We start from the raw sequence: 18,796 nt of genomic DNA, 5'->3' as shown, positions 1-18,796 counted from the left end.
GGACCACCAGCTTGGCTATCAAAGCAAATTTTTGTTTAAATTAGTGATTGGGAATTTTGCCCTAAATTGTTATAAACTTGGCTCCTAGGCACCCGCATATTTTTCCTCCAGCTCTCTCCCAAAGAATTTGGCCGTTTAATTTATCAAGGGGCTTATTAATGGAGGTTATTGTGTGCTTGCAATTCCATAGACTCCTCTGAGGATGTTCGGTGCCCCCCCTCCCAGGAAAAGATTCAACAAAAGCGGCTAGAAGAAGCTTTAATTAAATGTCTGGTTTCAATGGGATTACTGCCTGATTAATCCAGCCTCTGTCTGCCTGTCAATCATGCCTGTCATTATAATTGTCAACTATATAGCCGCTAACTATGTGAAAACTCAATCTGGCTGTTCTTTATTTAAATGTGTCATTTTGGCTTTATTTATTTATTTTACATGCGTCTCAAAGAAGCGTACCTTCCAGCTCCCCGAGTTTGCCACTGCAACCTGTTTGCCGGGGAAAAGTAGACTTGATTCAGATCCATATTCCTTCACTGGAATGTGTGGCTGCTGACTGACTTTACTCAGCAGTAGACAGTCCCACTAAGTTTTAATGGGTTTTGCTCCCAAGAAAATGTCCACAAAACCACGCCCTTTCATTAGCCCTTCTTAAAAATTGCAAGTCCTCTGTCACTGTCTGATACTATTCAGCACAGCCAATGACTGGCTATGAAGGATGCTTGGTACAGTTCCTTCTTCACTGTCATGCAGAAAAGTTCCAAACGTTGCTGTTTGCCAGAGCCTGCCTGTGACCCCGTGCCTTACCTTGCCTGGTTTCCTGCCTCGTGTCCTGCCTCGGCCCTGTCGGACTGACTCCTTGCGGAACCCTTGGATTCGGGACCGGACCTGGACTGCGTTGCTCGGGTTACTCCCGGGCCCAGCACAGGTGTAAAGCACTGAGCCTCTTGGGCTTGCCGATCAGAAGGTCGGCAGTTCGAATCCCCGTGACGGCGTGAGCTCCCTACTTGGTCCCTGCTCCTGCCAACCTACCAGTTCAAAAGCACGTCAAAGTGCAAGTAGATAAATAGGTACCTCTCCAGAGGGAAGGTAAAAGGCGTTTCCATGCACTACTCTGGTTTTGTCAGAAGCGGATTAGTCATGCTGGCCACATGACCTGGAAAAACTGTGGACAAATGTTGGCTCCCTTGGCCAGTAAAGCGAGATGAGCGCCATAACCCCAGAGTTGTTTGCGACTGGACTTAACTACCTTTACCTTTTTAAGGTCCCTTTGGCCCGCAAAATAATATATTTGAGCCCCCTCCCCAGTTGATGAGCATTGCCATTCAGATAGGATGTATGTGCCTTGTCTTGTGATTGATTATGTGGGGTGGGGCTTACCTACCCTCCCAAATATTTTATTCAAGCTGGTACCCCTGGCAGTGAGGCCGAGAGGGGAGTCTTGTTGTCCGGGCAGCCCATGACCTCCATACGCACTGCCCAGGCTTGCGCCCCGGAGAGGTCACTTCGCGGTTTGACTTCACTCCCGAGGCGCACTCCATTGTCTGTCGAGACAGACGGCTGCCAACAATTCCAAACTCCATAACAAAAGAAGCCCCCTCCTCCGAAGAGTTTCCTTTCAAGGAGGGAAGAGGGACATGATTGGAAACATCTTTCTGGGCGCAACGCTGTTCCTGATGCAATACCGCTGCGAAAACCGAAAGGCTGGCCAGGAGGGGGGGGGGCGTGCAGCGCGCTGCTGTGTCTTTAAACAGCCACGACCCTGGCTTGGTCTCTCTCAGGCTCGGGCGGTGATTGACACGGAGAGGAGGCGCCTGCTCGTAACAAAAGTCGGCGGCGTCGGGTGCGCGCGTGTTTGGAGAAGCAATCTAGTTAACAAGTGGCCGCGATTCACCGCCAGGGGGAAGAGGAGGAGGAGAGAAAATACAAGAGCCGAGCTTGGAAAAAAAAGAGGCTGGAGCGCTTGCAAAGGGCTCTGCCACTCCCCGGCCAGCTTTGCAGGAAGGAGCGCGTCTCGGTCTCTCTCCTTGCTGTGGGCTTGACAATCTCACCTTCCCTGCGCTCTGATCGACTGGTGGATTACATCTGGAGCTACTGCCCCTTACTTCCTCGGTGTCCCCTCCTCTTTCCTTGGGGAGGCTCAGTGTTTTTTAAACCCCCTTCTCTCTCTTTTTGGAGGAGTCTTAAGTTTGTTTCGATCGTCGCAAAAGGCTGAAGGGCGGCGGAGGGGAGAAACCAACTGGAGAGGAAAGGCTAGAGAAAGTCCCCTGCGCTCCGCCGCGCCTCTTTTCGCGGTGGCCTTTTAAAAACAACCAGCGCCGCATCTTCTCTTTGTCTCCTTCCTCCCCAGCCCAAACGTTTATCTGTGGTTCGACATGGTGGGTGTAGCGGGGAGGAGGAGGACCGGGACGAGAGTATGAAGGCGGCAGGATGGGAGCGAACAATGGCAAGCAGTACGGCAGTGATGGTAAGTCCGCTTTGGCCAGGGCGGGCGCAACGGCGCGGCGCGTCCCGAGGTGCCTTGGAGAGGGGGCTGTAGGCGCGCACGCAGGGCGGGCGGGCACTGCTCTGCCAGCCTCTCCGGAGCGTCCGGAGAATTTGCAGACGTTCCCCGAGCGGCAGGAGTCTGCCCGCCTCTCCCCGCTCCCTCCCCACCGCAGCTAAGGCACTGCAAAGTTGCAATCCCTTTCCCGGGAAAATCTGGATGTCACTTTGGGGAAAAGCTCAAGGACAGGCTTGGGTAGTTCCTTCCTTGGCTTTCTCTCCTCGCACCCGCAACCCAATCCTCCTTCACCTTTACGTAGAAGCTAGTCCCATGGAGTTCAGAGTTAGTCCCAACTCCTAGGGGCCGAGGTGCTTTGCCCCTCCCCAATAAAATATTTGAGGGGGTTGCCCCCCACAGTTGATGGGTAGTGCCATTCAAATGATGTCCATGTGCCGCATCATGTGATCGATTATGCGGGGTGGGGCTTACCTGCCCCCAATATTTTATTCAAGTTGGCACCCCTGTGGACCTGACTTCACAGTGACTTCACTGTGTGCATAGGAGGAACTAGTCTTGACTTTGGAGTGGGCGGCTTAGGATGGGAGGGGCACAGCGGATGCGTATCTGGTTTGTTGGGAAAAGCAAGGAGATGCTTATGGCTGAGTATGAGAAAGCTGTTTGGTATAGGATTCTAGAACTGTAGAGTTGGAAAGGACCCCCTAGGGGTCATCTAGTCCAACCCCCCTGCAACGTAGGAATCTTTTGCCCCACGTATAGGTGACATGCCAGTTACAGCATTTATCGTGCACAGCAGAGTGATCTGTCTCCTGTAGCAGGATTGTCTTGGTGGGTTGACAAAGGGAGATTGTTAATACAGGACTTTCTCCTGAATGCAGGAAAATCGCGCCACCTTAAAAATACACCCCAAGTCTGCATTCACACTTAAGGTCTCCAACAGCAGTAGTTCACTCTTGCACGTAGCTTTAGCAGCAGAGCATGCCCCTTCGCTTTTGTACTAGATTCGTGGAGAGTAAAGTGAGTTGGCAGGGTGGACAGCACACAAGTGGCACACACTGTTGTTTGAGTTTACTGCTCTTGGAGAATGTGCCCACACCCAAACTTAGCAGCTCCCCTTTCCCCTTCCCATAATTCTTTCCTAAAGTTCTTATTTAGACTAGCACAGTTATTTTAGTGCAACCGAGCCACACTTTGCATATAATTAGTTGTCGGTCCTTCCTGCCATTGTGTCTGTGTGTTTTGAGATATTCTGTCTGTAGGCCGTAACCCTTTCCGGGTCTCCTGTCTGTTTGAAATTCCTCAGTGGTATGCAAGCAGAGATTCCACCTCAGTATTGTAGCTCCTTAGGGAAGGTTGCTTCTGCTGCCTGCTAGATCAGTCAGAAGAGCCTGGAGATGTGGCAGTTCCTTTACTTTTACACTATCAGGGTTAGCTACAAGGAGGCATTTATTTCTCTGAATGTTGAGGTATGAAAATATGCTATTTGAAAAAAAAGAACTTCCATGGTACGTGCTCTGGGAATGAAAAACTGCCGTGTTCAAACACTACTGTTGTCTGGTTATTTTTCCTATGTGTGTTTGCTTGTGAGTGAATTCAGTGGGTTCAGTCAAATGTCTTTCCACATAAGCAGGCAGAAGTGTGCAGCTCATGTTTCGGGCTGCCTTTGAAGGTGACCCGGAAACTACAACTAATCCAGAATTCAGCAGCTAGACTGGTAAATGGGAGTGGCCCCCGAGACCAGATAGCACCCGCACATTGGCTCCCAGTACATTTCCGAGCACAATTCAAAGTGTTGGTGCTGACCTTTAAAGCCCTAAATGGCTTTGGCCCAGTGTATCTGAAGGAGTGTCTCCACCCCCATCATTCTGCCCAGACACTGAGGTCCAGCTCCTTTGGGCCTTCTGGCGGTTTCCTCACTGTGAGAAGTGAAGCTACAGGGAACCAGGCAGAGGGCCTTCTCAGTAGTGGTGCCTGCCCTCTGGAACGCTCTCTCATCAGATGTCAAGGAAATAAAAAACTCTCTGACTTTTAAAAGACATCTGAAGGCATCCCTGTTTAGGGAAGTTTTTAATGTTTGATGTTTTATTCTGTTTTTAATATTCTGTTGGGAGCCTCCCAGGGTGGCTGGGCAAAACCAGCAAGATGGGTGGGGTATGTATGTATGTATGTATGTATGTATAAATAAATAAATAAATAAATAAGCAAGCAGCTCTGGGTGGGATGCACCATTGTATGTGGAGGTGTTACAAACATTCACTAGGCCTTATGAATGTGGGGGCACAGGGATCTCAGAGGTGCAGGAATTTTCTCACCAGTATCCAAGTAGCATCCCTGCGTACCGGACTCAATATTTCCTTCTTAAATAGCAGTGGCATTAATCACTTAGAAAACGTATTTAAAGTACGCAATTTGTTGTTTAGTCGTTTAGTCATGTCCAACTCTTCATGACCCCATGGACCAGAGCATGCCAGGCACTCCTGTCTTCTACTGCCTCCCGCAGTTTGGTCAAACTCATGCTGGTAGCTTCGAGAACACTGTCCAACCATCTCATCCTCTGTCGTCCCCTTCTCTTTGTGCTCTCCATCTTTCCCAACATGAGGGTCTTTTCAAGAGAGTCTTCTCTTCTCATGAGGTGGCCAAAGTACTGGAGCCTCAGCTTCAGGATCTGTCCTTCCAGTGAGCACTCAGGGCTGATTTCCTTCAGAATGGAGAGGTTTGATCTTCTTGCAGTCCATGGGACTCTCAAGAGTCTCCTCCAGCACCATAATTCAAAAGCATCAATTCTTCGGCGAGCAGCCTTCTTTATGGTCCAGCTCTCACTTCCATACATCACTACTGGGAAAACCATAGCTTTTACTATACGGATCTTTGTTGGCAAGGTGATGTCTCTACTTTTTAAGATGCTGTCTAGGTTTGTCATTGCTTTTCTCCCAAGAAGCAGGCGTCTTTTAATTTCGCGACTGCTGTCACCATCTGCAGTGATCATGGAGCCCAAGAAAGTAAAATCTTTCACTGCCTCCATTCCTTCCTCTTCTATTTGCCAGGAGGTGATGGGACCAATGGCCATGATCTTAGTTTTTTTCGATGAAGTACATAATAGTTTTGTATTTAGATGGGGCTCTTACCTTTAGCTTTCTATCTGCAATTTGAATGTGGCCAGACAATGTGAATTTGGACCAGTCTGCCTTGTGTTTTCTCCCGCTCTGTCACGAACTCTTAATGCTCATTTAATATTGGCAAGAAATTCTTCTGTTTAATATAGAGGAATTCCCAAACAAACTTACTCAGTACAAAGGAAGCTGTACATATACAAAAATGAGTGAAACTTCAAATACCTTTGACCTGATGGACCTTGAGTCATGGAGGATAATGTGAGGATCTTTTTAGCTTCAAATGAACCAGGAGTAATTCAGAGTCTGGGTTGTTCCCTGCTGAAAATATGTCTTGCTTTCTGCCTCACACTTTGTGAAATAAACATGGGGGGTGCCTTGTGAATTACATTTAACGCAGCAGACACTGTCTATTCTTTTCTATGGGCTTTTGAGCAAGCACCACATATATGTAAATATATTCTTTTATAACCCTTTGTAGTTGATTCTTGATATTTCAGGGATTCCTGCCTTGTGCAGTGTAGTGTGGGGCTGCTTCCTGGCTACATGGCAAGTTTTTCAACCCCAGGGACAAAGCAAGAGAGAGGCAGAGTTTAATGTGCTCCAGCTGTTCTATATAAATGCTACCTCTGCAATTTCGCTTTACTAAAACCCTTTTTTCTGAGCTTTGCATTCAGATGTATGGAGCCTAGTCTATCCCTGTTCAGATGCTGTTCTCCATGGAACTGTTGAGATGGTTTTGTCCTTATTGTGCTTTCGTGTAAGTGATGTTTGGGAAGGTCAGATTAAATGAAACCCACAGGAACCTTTTCAACGTTGATACAAGTAACTTCAGCTACCAAAAAAAAGCCCTTTGTTTTTCAGCATTTCCCTGCTTTTTAACTGTTTGGGTTGTAGTCAGCATAGCTGTACCAGCTGAATTTACTGTTGATTTCAGTGGGGCTACTTTGAGTCAAAGCAGAAACATCACCTTGCTGACAAAGGTCTGTATAGTTAAAGCTGTGGTTTTCCCAGTAGTGATGTATGGAAGTGAGAGCTGGACCATAAAGAAGGCTGCTCGCCGAAGAATTGATGCTTTTGAATTATGGTGCTGGAGGAGACTCTTGAGAGTCCCATGGACTGCAAGAAGATCAAACCTATTCATTCTGAAGGAAATCAGCCCTGAATGCTTACTGGAAGGACAGATCCTGAAGCTGAGGCTCCAAGACTTTGTCCACCTCATGAGAAGAGAAGACTCCCTGGAAAAGACCCTGATGTTGGGAAAGATTGAGGGCACAAGGAGAAGGGGACGACAGAGGATGAGACGGTTGGACAGTGTTCTCGAAGCTACCAGCATGAGTTTGACCAAACTGCGGGAGACAGTGGAGGACAGGAGTGCCTGGCATGCTCTGGTCCATGGGGGTCACACGTTGGGCACGACTAAACGACAACAACAACACTTTGAGTCAAACCTAGTTGAACACTGTATTTTTTCACACTACCAAGAAGAGCGGAACACCAATCTTCTTTGCCTCCTCTCAATGAGAAAGGAAATTTTTCACCCATCCAGTTGGTCTCCCAGTGTGGTCAGGAAGCAAGGAGGGGGACCAGGCTTCCTGCCATGTCTTGTCTAGTGGCTGGGAAGCAGAGTTCTTGCAGAATTCTCAGATGGCTCACCTCACTGTTTCAGTCACTTACATTTTTTTACATTCTCATCCGAAGGATTTTGGCTAGGGCTGAGACTCTTCATGGTTCCCAAAGGGCTTGCTTTTTGTTTTCTTCTTCTATACTGGGCCAGTTGATTCAGCAATTCAAACCCTTCATAAGAGCCTCTATGCAGGGCCCCTGCTGGCTGCTGCTATGTGTTGGGTGCTACGTGTTGGATGCGGGTGGCGCTGTGGTCTAAACCACTGAGCCTCTTGGGCTTGTCGATGAGAAGGTTGGCAGTTCGAATCCCCGCGACGGGGTGAGCTCCCGTTGCTCTGTCTGAGCTCCTGCCAACCTAACAGTTCGAAAGCATGCCAGTACAAGTAGACAAACAGGTACCGCTATGGCAGGAAGGTAAACGGCATTTCTATGTGCTCTGGCTTCCATCATGATGTTCTGTTGCGCCATAAGAAGTTTAGTCATGCTGGTCACATGACCCGGAAAGCTGTCTGTGTGGACAAATGCCGGCTCCCTTGGCCTGAAAGCAAGATGAGCGCCGCAACCCCATAGTCACTTTTGACTGGACTTAACTCTGCAGGGGTCCTTTACCTTTACCTTTTACATGTTGGGGAACTTTCAGAATAGCATGAAAGTTAGTGTAGGGAGCTAGGTGTAGGAGCGAGAGGCAGAATTGATCGAAATGCCCTCCCTCACTATTAAACTGACAGAAGCCTCCACTGGATTAAAAAAAAGCTTTTCTGTGTATTGAGGAGAACCCATTGGATGCAACCCAGTTTGTTCAGCTCATACATTTTTATCCATAGATCCCTTTGGGATCAAACTGGCTAACAAGAATATGAAGGTTCCATAGGCAAAGAAGAGAGGAATGACATATATGGGGAGAAGATGTGGTGGAGGAAAACCGAAAACAGGTAACACACATCCTTCATGGAGCCTACTCCATAAATCTTTAAAGCAACGTGTGTCGTTTATACTTCATGCGTGCATATTTAGAAGTGTAACTTGGAGAAGAGATGGCTTGAAGGAACGTTCTGTTTGCCATAGGGTGGACAGGCTCTGTAGGAATACACATCCTTTATTATCTCAATTATTGCATATTTCACTTGGCTGAAGTGGCACAAAAATACCAGCAATATTATTTCAGCATAGAGGAATTAAGCCCACCCGCCTTTAGTTGAATTCTGGAGAAGAGCCATGTGCTTTTATCCTGCCACAGAAACATGTTCCCTTGTCTAGGTCATTCAGAGAGGGTGGAAATGTGGAGAAATGCATGGTTTCCTGGAAAGGAAACTTCAATCCTCCCCAGTATTTAATATTGGGACTATGTTGATGTGTAGTTGAGCACAATAGAAATAAGCTTTGAAAAAGTTATTCTCGGCTTAGTCAAAAGCAGGGATGGAGAACCTTTGTCCTTCCAACTGGTCCACAGCTCTCATCATACAGTGGTACCTCGGATTGCAAATGCTTCAGGTTATAGACTCCGCTAACCCGGAAGTAGTACCTTGGGTTAAGCACTTTGCTTCAGGATGAAAACAGAAATTGCGCGGCGGGAGCGGGAGGCCCCATTAGCTAAAGTGGTACCTTATGTTAAGAACAGTTTCAGGTTAAGAATAGACCTCCGGAACAAATTAAGTTCTTAATCCAAGGTACCACTGTACCTGACTGGGGCTGTTGGGAACTGGAGTCTGCAACAGCAGTTAGACAGTGGTCTAATGATTGCCTTCTTCTGAATAATCTCACTGAAAATAGTCTTTGACATTTTGCCAGGTCAGGAAAAGACTATAGGACAGTTATTCTATAAAAAAAAAAGGTGTGTTATCTGGGTCTTGTTTATTTTTGTTTTTCTTAATGGCCAATTTTATTTTATCTTTAAGATTTGTAAAGCCAGTGTGATAATAATAATAATAATAATAATAATAATAATAATAATAATAATAATAATAATTTATTATTTGTACCCCGCCCATCTGGCTGGGTTTCCCCAGCCACTCTGGGCGGCTTCCATAGAAACCAGGAAACACTAAAATATCATACATTAAAAACTTCCCTGAACAGGGCTGCCTTAAGATGTCTTCTGAATGTCAAGTAGTTGTTTATCGTTTTGACATCTGATGGGAGGGCGTTCCACAGGGCGGGCACCACTACCGAAAAGGCCCTCTGCCTGGTTCCCTGATACAATGACTGCAGCCAATCAGGGAGCTTCCTGCAGCCAATCAGAAGCCGCGCTTTGGTTTCCAAATGTTTTGGAAGTTGAACAGACTGTTCGACTTCCAAGACTGTATCTGAAAGCTTTTTTTGGGGGGGGTGTACAGTGGCTGTTAGGGAAAGAAATGGCTGACATGTCTAGTGTATCCTTCCAAGCAAGAAAGAAACAGGAAGTCCTTGGCCAGGCTTGAGCTTGAAACAGGAAATTCCTGTCTACTACCATATAAAGGTACCCCCGTTATTGTCACCATTCAAGTGATATTTGTTTCTCTGTGGTTTGCAAGATAAGATGTTCACACTGGAAGTTAGCACACTAACAACTTCTTCCCTGCTTTCTGGTCTTTCGAATCAACCTCTTTCTGTCCTGGATAAAGAGTGATATTAGGGACACTTCCTTATCTTATGCTTTGATAGAGCACTGAATATGTTTTTCCTAATTTTGAGTGCTAGTGAGATGCTGTTCCGCTAAGGGCTGCTTCTAATGCTACTAATGTCAACAAGGAGAGCAGGGCAACTTGCAGATTGGCCTCAAGAAAACATCCCAGACTCCTTCTGTGCTCCACCCCAGACTGGCTGTGTCCATGTCCAATATGAGGAATGAAGTGGCAACAAATTAAAAGGAGACTTCCTTAAGGAGCAGGGGTAGAGGCTATATCAGAATTTAGTATCCTATCCCAGATTACAGACTGGGTCCTCTCGCCTTTGGAAGACTGTGTTTCTGTGATATTTGAGCAGGGTCAAAAGTATTTGAGGGATATATTTTGACAAGATGAGCACTGGAAACAAAGTGCCTTTTCTGGTGTTAGCGTGGAACGCTTATAATAGAATCGGTGGGCGTATCCTCATTCCTTTTATTCGTAGGCTGCTTTTCCACAAAAATTCATGCTCAAAGCGGTTTGCAAGGAGGAAAACGAATGCATTTCAAATAAGAACTGCAGAAACAATGGCATAACAGAGCAAAACAATTTTGTAACAATGCCATAACAACGTAGCAAAACAGTAGCAAATATAGTAATAATAACAAATATAGTAACAATGCAACACTTTCATACTGTCTTGGATGGGTCTGCATGCAGAAGGTTGCAATTTCAACCTCTGCTATCTCCAGTTAGGACAGGCACCCCCCAACCTTCAGCCCTCCAGGTGTTTTGGACTACAGTTCCCATCATCCCTGACCACTGGTCCTGTTAGCTAGGGATCATGGGAGTTGTAGGCCAAAACATCTGGATGCCTGAGGTTGGGGATGCCTGAGTTAGGACCTCTATTAGCAAGTGGGGGGAAAGCCTTCTCTGCCTGATCTCCTGTAGAGTCACTCCCAGTACAACTGGACCATACAAGTTTCATGGGCCTATGGCTTGAGAAGCTGCACATGTGCATGAAAGTGCTAAACAAGCCCTTCCAAGCGCCTTTAATGTGCTTTGTTGGACTGGTCATGTTGTGTGGATGCCTGATTATCGTCTTCCAAAGCAACTACTCTATTCCAAACTTAAAAATGGAAAGTGTAATGCTGGTGATCAACAAAAGAGGTTTAAAGACACTCTCAAGGCAAATATAAAAAAAATGTAGTATAAACATGGACAACTGGGAAACACTGGCCTATGAGTGGTCCGATTGGAGAACAGCCTTTACCAAAGGTGTCATGGACTTTGAAGATGCTCAAACTCAGGACGAAATGTGCTAAGAGGAAGGCACGCTTGGCAAACCCTCTCCATGATCAACTCCCACCCAGAAACCAATGTCCCCACTGTGGAAGGATGTGTGGATCCAGAATTGGCCTCCACAGTCACTTACGGACTCACTGTTAAGACCGTGTTTATGGAAGACAATCTTACTCGGCTACGAGTGATTGCCAGAGAAGAAAGAAGAATGTGTGTATTTTCTATTTAGTTGAGCAATTTTTTATTTTCTTCTGGAGCCCATCTTTTAAGCACCATCTTTGAAAGTTGCGCACGCTCCTCTCCTCTTTCCGTTTTTTGAGCAGAGGACTTGTAGAAGGCTACAACCAGGTGGCTGGCTTTTAATAGTCCCCTAGCTTAAGTAACGTTGTTATATGTTAATTGGTTTAAAGGGGACTGCTCTACCCGCAGTGTGTATAAAAAGCTGTGCACTTGAGCAAGGCAGGACTTGTGGGTGGGTGTGATAGAGCAATGAGCTGCTAGAAGTCCCAGTGTGATGCTAAACTTACTGAGAGTTTTTACTCAAATGGGGAGGAGGCAACAAAAAGTTTTTTATGTAACCGTAAGGGGTAGTAGTTTTCTTAAACCCCTTAAACTATATTCTGAGAGGTATAACCATCCGGCATGCTCAGCATGTCAAATCACAGGGCTATGCTCAGATGATCATATCTCGGCTGCATGAGCCATGATAGAAATGAGTTTTGTTCCGGTTACAGTAGCCTCTTTTTTCCTCCCTCTGTGATACGTCTGAACGATGTGCAAAAGTCTTCTAGTAACTATAAGTTTCCGTTTTTATCAGAACCAGAAAGCTATGGTTACAAGCATTGACATAACACAGTGGTTTGGTTCGCACATCATGTGAATTTGCTGGGTCCTGGTGAGAGCACACCTTGAGCAACCATCCATCAAACCTTGTGTACAGATTGTGGCTTTGTAGGAAAGGTCTTCACCATGATCCTGGGTTCATAAGACATGTTAAGCCAGACTCTGGCTGAGTTGTGCTCTGCTGACCTGAAAAGCCCAGGGAGGAGCAAAGCAGCTGCAGTTTCCTCCCTGGGAGCCATGCTTTGGTGCCAAAGTTTAAGACATCCAAATTTCATGAAGGCATGCCAAAAATGGAGAAGAGAAAGGACCACATACATGACAAAAGGCTTAGTCATATCTCATCACATTAAGCCAAAACAGGTTTTTAAAATTCTGCTGATGATGGCTGCTTGGACTTACTGGTTTTGTGGTTCTTTAGCTTGTAAACTATGAATTAAATTCATCATCCCTGCAAGAGTGCTTCCTGGGACTCTAAGCACCATCCCATGTGTATACAGTTTATGTGTGATGCCCTCTTAACATGGAAAGGAGAGGGACACTCCCTCTTCTACTATGAGAAGGATCGTTTCAAGTAATTGATGTAGCCACTTTTATTGCAGCCCTAATACAAGAAATGGGACGCGGGTGGCGCTGTGGGTTAAACCACAGAGCCTGGGACTTGCCGATCAGAAGGTCAGCGGTTCGAATCCCCGCAACGGGGTGAGCTCCTGTTGCTCGGTCCCTGCTCCTGCCAACCTAGCAGTTCAAAAGCACATCAAAGTGCAAGTAGATAAATAGGTACCACTCTGGTGGGAAGGTAAACGCGTTTCCGTGTGCTGCTCTAGTTCACCAGGAGTGGCTTAGTCATGCTGGCCACATGACCCGGAAGCTGTACGCCGGCTCCCTCGGCCCATAAAGCGAGATGAGCGTCGCAACCCCAGAGATGGCCACAACTGGACCTAATGGTCAGGGGTCCCTTTACCTTTAATACAAGAAACAGAAGTGAGGGAAGATGGGGTTGTCAACCTGGGAAGGTAGCACATCTAGGAGATGGAAAACTCTGACCCTAAACCCCTGCTGCCTTGTGGGATATCTTCAGGAGAAGAAAAAGGCTAAGGAGTGGAGTGCTTAAGATGTTTGGGTGGCGCCTTGTATGTCTCCTTTTGGCAACTCCTGCAGTCAAGCTGGTGCCAAATGTGTTGCTCTGCTTTCCCTTGGACCACATCAGCGAGGCCAAGAGGGGGGCCTTGATGTCTGGCCAGCCCAGGACCTCCATACACACTGCCTAGGTCTGCACTAGTGCAGCGGTTTGACTTCACCCTTGCAAGTGGACTCCATTGTCTCTCGAGACAGAAGGATGCCAACAATAATTTAATAAATACAATAATGCAGCAGGATCAATACAACAGCAATAAGGTACGAATGGCATTCAATAATGAATGAATCAGCACTGTATCTAGATCGTACGTTGTGGGTTTCACCTCCCCCTGTGTGACCCACACACCCTTTAAATCTGCTTTGGAGGGTCGGGGAAAACTCTAAAACACGGGGTGTGGAGAAAGTCCTGTTGTACGAGTGAACCTCATTCCATGCATGCATACTTAGTGCTGCATTGAATTCTTTATATCTATATCTATAATTTTTATTAAATTTCTGTTTTACATTTTAGAAAATTCACTTAACCAACCTTAAAATATCAGTGACTTCCCTTCCTCTCTTTCCATGGTTCATTTTGCACAATATAAATCCCTGCATATTTTTTACATAAACTAAACCGTTCGGTATTCCATTATTGCATCCATCAAAACTTATTTACACTGTTGGATTTATCTTAATGCTGCTCACGTTTTCAAATATACACAATTTCCCTCCATATATTCAATAAACACTTCCCAATCCTCTTTAAACATGTGGTGTTCTTGTTCTCTTATTCTAAATGTTAGATCCACAAGTTGCGGATATCCATCAGTTTAAGTTGCCATTCTTCTTTAGTTGGGACCTTGCTCACTTTCCATTTTTAGGCTAACGAAACAAGAGCTGCAGTTGTGGCATACATAAATAACCTGCGTTGAATTCTACCTGATACCTTTGCAAGTTTGCTCTCAGATGGCTTCCTATTTGTCTCCCAAAAGTCAGTATGGGGTCTCCCTGCACCTGACGGACCTTTAGACTAGACTTACCTGCCTTGTAAGTTTGTGACTCATGCTCCAGTCTTGGATTTCTTGCAGGTCCAGGAGCTCTGATAATGCACATTGACGTCACAGGTTTTAAAGGGTGTTTCTATTCAATTTGAAGCTGCAAACAGGTCTGTGGACATGAAGGGATTTTATGTGCATTTGACGTCTCTGTTGGAGTGAAACAAATCTGGAGGGAGACATCGATGCCATTGAGTTTTGTGGCCCTCGACATACAGGAAGTTCAATTAAAAGGAAGGAATTGTTTTGAAAGCTACTCTAGAAATTGCAAATGGCTCTGGAATGCAAACCATGATGCAGGCGGTTGAGAAAACAGATTTGGTGGAATCTAAACGGGTGCAAATAGACTACAAGCTTTCAGTTCCTGGAAGGCAAGTCTTCTGTAACTCAGTCAGCACTCTAGCAGAAAGAATCCAGATTTGGCAAGTCACAGAAGTCCACCTGGGCCTAAAGGGACCTATGATTCTTTTGGACCTCCATGTGTCTTGATGGTGAAACAGTTCATAGCTTAGATTTAAACAGTAGCATGCAAAAGACGGGGGGAGTTAAATCTGGGCATTCGGCCACAGTAAACGGGATGCAAGTTCCTTCATGTTTGAATCTGGGCTACAATAAAATAAATACTGTCACAAATGAGGCATAAAATGAAGCTTGCTGGTTATGTCTCAGTGAAAACTATGTATGCATGCTTTTCAATATAATAAATAAAATACCTTGGTTGTGGGCGAAAGCTTCAGCTATGCTCCTGTGTGGTACGGTGACATATATTTTAGAAATATTGAGCCTGCACTTGACCTGGGAGTTTGCATTCAACATGTTTGTCTACTTTTTAAGTTACAAATGAGTATATTTTTTGTGGGGGGTGGGGGGTTTGAAAGCCCACAAAGCACTTTACTGATTTAATAGTGGTGTCCATTCACAGGACACCACCGAGTTTCACAACCAAGGCGTTAGGTGGAAACTAGCTGTTGAATTGCTGTTTTTGTAGGTGCTGTCAGTGTGGGCTGTGCTTTTGCAGAGCTGTAAGCAAAACATGGCATGTTGTGGCCCCAGGGAGCTTACAATCAGAAATAAATGTATGGTTTCAGTGACCTTTGGCATGGCATTTCAATGTACAACTCCCTAGGCACAAACGGAGGAACAGCACCGTTACCCAACCACTAAGCTACACTGACCTGTATGCATTGAAAATATTCTATAGCGCAGAGGCAGGCAGAGAGAGAAGTCACTGCATCTTACACACTTCTACGCTCCCTCTGCGGCACAATAAAACATTTATTATTATTATTTATTGAATTTATATCATCTATTTGCACAATACATAATTAGTTTGTGTAATTTAGTGCTACGAGATAATAGCAGTGGTCTCTAGGTTAGGCACCTTTTAAAAGCGGACTACACAAGTTGGGGGACACTGGTGGTGCTGTGGTCTAAACCACTGTGCCTCTTGGGCTTGCTGATCAGAAGGTTGGCGGTTTGAATCCCAACGATGGAGTGAGCTCCTGTTGCTCTGTCCCAGCTCTTGCCAACCTAGCAGTTCTTGCCAACACCAGTGCAAGAAGATACAGTTGTACCTCGGGTAACATACGCTTCAGATTACAGACTCTGCTAACCCAGAAATAGTACCTTGGGTTAAGAACTTTTCTTCAGGATGAGAACAGAAATCGTGCAGCGGCGGCGGCAGGAGGCCCCAGGAGCTAAAGTGGTACCTCAGGTTGAGAACAGTTTCAGGTTAAGAACGGACCTCCAGAACGAATTAAGTTCTTAACCCGAGGTACCACTGTAAATAGGTACCACTGTGGTGGGAAGGTAAACGGTGTTTCCGTGTGCTCTGGTTTCTGTCACGGTATTCTGAAGCCAGTTAGCCATGCTGGCCACATGACCTGGAAAGCTGTCTGTGGACAAATGCTGGCTTCCTTGGCCTGAAAGCAAGATGAGTGCCGCAACCCCATAGTCTCCTTTGATTGGACTTAACCGTTCAGGGGTCCTTTACCTTTACATTTTTACCTTAGACAAATGAATGGAGGATGGATCTCTCAATTGCCAGTAGTCATGATGGCACTTGTCTTCAACTGCCAGGTCAGGACCTCATAGCATAGGGTTTCCCAAACTTGGGTCTCCAACTGTTTTGTACTACAATTTCCATAATCCTTGACCACTAGTTCTGCTAGCTAGCGATGATGGGAGTTGTAGTCCAAAAACAGCTGGAGACCCAGGTTTCAGAAAGCATGCATTGGTGAGTCACAGCCTGATCCAAGGTGGGTCATAACAGGAGCATTGCCAGCATGCAAGGGTATTCAGATGTTCCCTGGGTCTGACAAGGTTGAAGAGACATACTGTAGTTTCAGAGGCCTGGTTCATGGAAGCATCTCTTTTGCCATTATGGGAAAGAGGACTTTGCAGCAGGGTTAATCATTAGGTCTAATGCAATAGGGCTCTTTCATTCTTTTATGCTTGTTACACACACACAAATAGAAACCAGAATTCAAGACATTGCTGTCTGGCAGAGAAGCAACGCTAGAACGGTCTTTCTTGCATACCAGATCTAAGCTCTTATGGCTTCCTAGAAGCTGCCCTAACCCATAATAACCACGTTCTCCACTGACTCCCTCCTGCGAGCACGGATCTCGAAGTGTCCAAATTCAGCGATTCATGACAAGCAATAGAAATTCCTATTCCCACAATAAACACAATGCAGCTGGAGCAATGATTTACAATGCCGTCCTAGACATGTTGACCCAGTTCAATGGGGCTTACCCCCAGATAAGTGCTCGTAAGATTGCAGCCTTAATTCATAAATATATTGGGAAAGATAAAGCTGAGTTGGGAGAGAGGGATCTGGAAATTCTATTCATGCTATGATTTTACAGATTTTCCTGTTGAATTTTTGACAGCCCAGTGACGCTTCCTTCCTCTTGACTGCTTTATTGGAGCTCTTCTGCATGAGCATCTTCATGTGTTTTCAATAAATAGCTCTAAATTAAGGCTGAGCTTTGTGAAACCTTTTGCAGCAATAGTTTCGGTCTGCATGGTGTGTCGAGTTCATTTTACCCTGAAATAGCCCATCTAAATGTTGCATGAGGACTGTGAGGCCATTGCTTATATGGTACAGTGGTACCTTGGGTTACATACGCTTCAAGTTACATACGCTTCAGGTTACAGACTCCGCTAACCCAGAAATAGCACCTCAGGTTAAGAACTTTGCTTCAGGATGAGAACAGAAATTGTGCTCTGGCGGCGCAGCGGCGGCGGCAGGAGGCCCCATTAGCTAAAGTGGTGCTTCAGGTTAAGAACAGTTTCAGGTTAAGAACGGACCTCCAGAACAAATTAAGTACTTAACCCGAGGTACCACTGTATAACTGCAATGGTTTCCTCATTTGTATGATTATAGGTAAAAGTGAGGTTTTTGAGCTGGAGAAGGCAGAAAGTGAGGGAAACAAGTGAGCTTTTTTATGATCAAAAACAAAACTGCACAGCATTTGCCAAACAGCAGGATTTATCTATTTTGCTTTCCTCAAGCAAGGTTTCCATTTCAACTTTCCTAAAACTTTACCTTCTGTTTATTTTATTTATGTACATCTGTAGTCAGCTGCCTTCGAACAGCTCAAGGAAGGTAACAGTATATTAATAGCAGACGGCTCAAGAACAATAACAAAATGCTAATATCCATGTCCGTAAAAGCTTAGACTAGGCGGCTATGCCCCAGTCTCCATTAAAGGGGGTTCCTATGTGAAACATGAGGGACGCGGGTGGCACTGTCATCTAAACCACAGAGCCTGGGACTTGCTGATCAGAAGATTGGCTGTTCGAATCCCCGCAATGGTATGAGCTCCCGTTGCTCGGTCCCTGCTCCTGCCAACCTAGCAGTTTGAAAGCACGTCAAAGTGCAAGTAGATAAATAGGTACCGCTCCAGCGGGAAGGTAAATGGCGTTTCCATGTGCTGCTCTGGTTCACCAGAAGCGGCTTAGTCATGCTGGCCACATGACCCAGAAGCTGTACGCCGGCTCCCTCAGCCAATAAAGCGAGATTAGCGCCGCAACCCCAGAGTCGGTCACGACTGGACCTCATGGTCAGGGGTCCCTTTACCTTTACCTATGTGAAACATAGAGCTGTTTGGCAGGCCTTATCCTAAAGTGACATGTTGAATCCATGTGCAATTTGGATTTTTAAAGGGCTTCACCTCACATTCTGTTTCGCTAGCTAGCTGAGGACTCTTGGCTATCGATCTAGCCACAGCCATATGGCTCGGTGCATGTGTGCCAAATAGTTCTGCTACAATACTGCTACAGTCGTACCTTGGAAGTTGAACGGAATCCGTTCCGGAACTCCGTTCGACTTCCAAAATGTTTGGAAACCAAGGCATAGCTTCTGATTGGCTGCAGGAAGCTCCTGCAGCCAATCGGAAGCTGCGGAAGCCGTGTCGGACGTTCAGCTTCCAAAGAATGTTTGTAAACCGAAACACTCACTTCTGGGTTTGCTGTGTTTGGGAGCCAAAAGGTTCAACTCGCAAGGCATTCAACTTCTGAGGTTCAACTGTTCTGTCATGGGTTTGTGCCTCAGTGGGTTAGTGCCTACACCAGTGTGGTGTAGTGGTTAAGAGCGGTAGTCTTGTAATCTGGGGAACCGGGTTTGCGTCTCTGCTCCTCCACATGCAGCTGCTG

General features: G+C 45.9%; 1 protein-coding gene across 3 annotated transcripts in view; it reads left to right on the top strand.

Moving 5' to 3' along the window:
• Positions 1 to 18,796, top strand: part of FBXL7 (F-box and leucine rich repeat protein 7) — a 215,525-nt gene that overhangs the window by 54,695 nt on the left and 142,034 nt on the right. The window contains exon 1 of one of the 3 annotated variants that reach the window (XM_081919119.1): positions 1,734 to 2,461. The exons of the other annotated variants lie outside the window; for them this stretch is intronic. Within the exon in view, the coding sequence (XP_081775245.1) occupies positions 2,425 to 2,461 (37 nt within the window). The 5' untranslated portion in view covers positions 1,734 to 2,424. Of the gene's footprint in view, positions 1 to 1,733; positions 2,462 to 18,796 lie in introns of those variants that run through there. 3 annotated transcript variants of the gene reach the window in all.

Source organism: Podarcis melisellensis (genome assembly GCF_964234715.1).
Source record: "Podarcis melisellensis genome assembly, chromosome: 7".
Classification (NCBI taxonomy): Eukaryota; Metazoa; Chordata; class Lepidosauria; order Squamata; family Lacertidae; genus Podarcis; species Podarcis melisellensis.
Note: the sequence above shows the minus strand (reverse complement) of the source record. Positions and strands in the feature narration are given on the sequence as shown.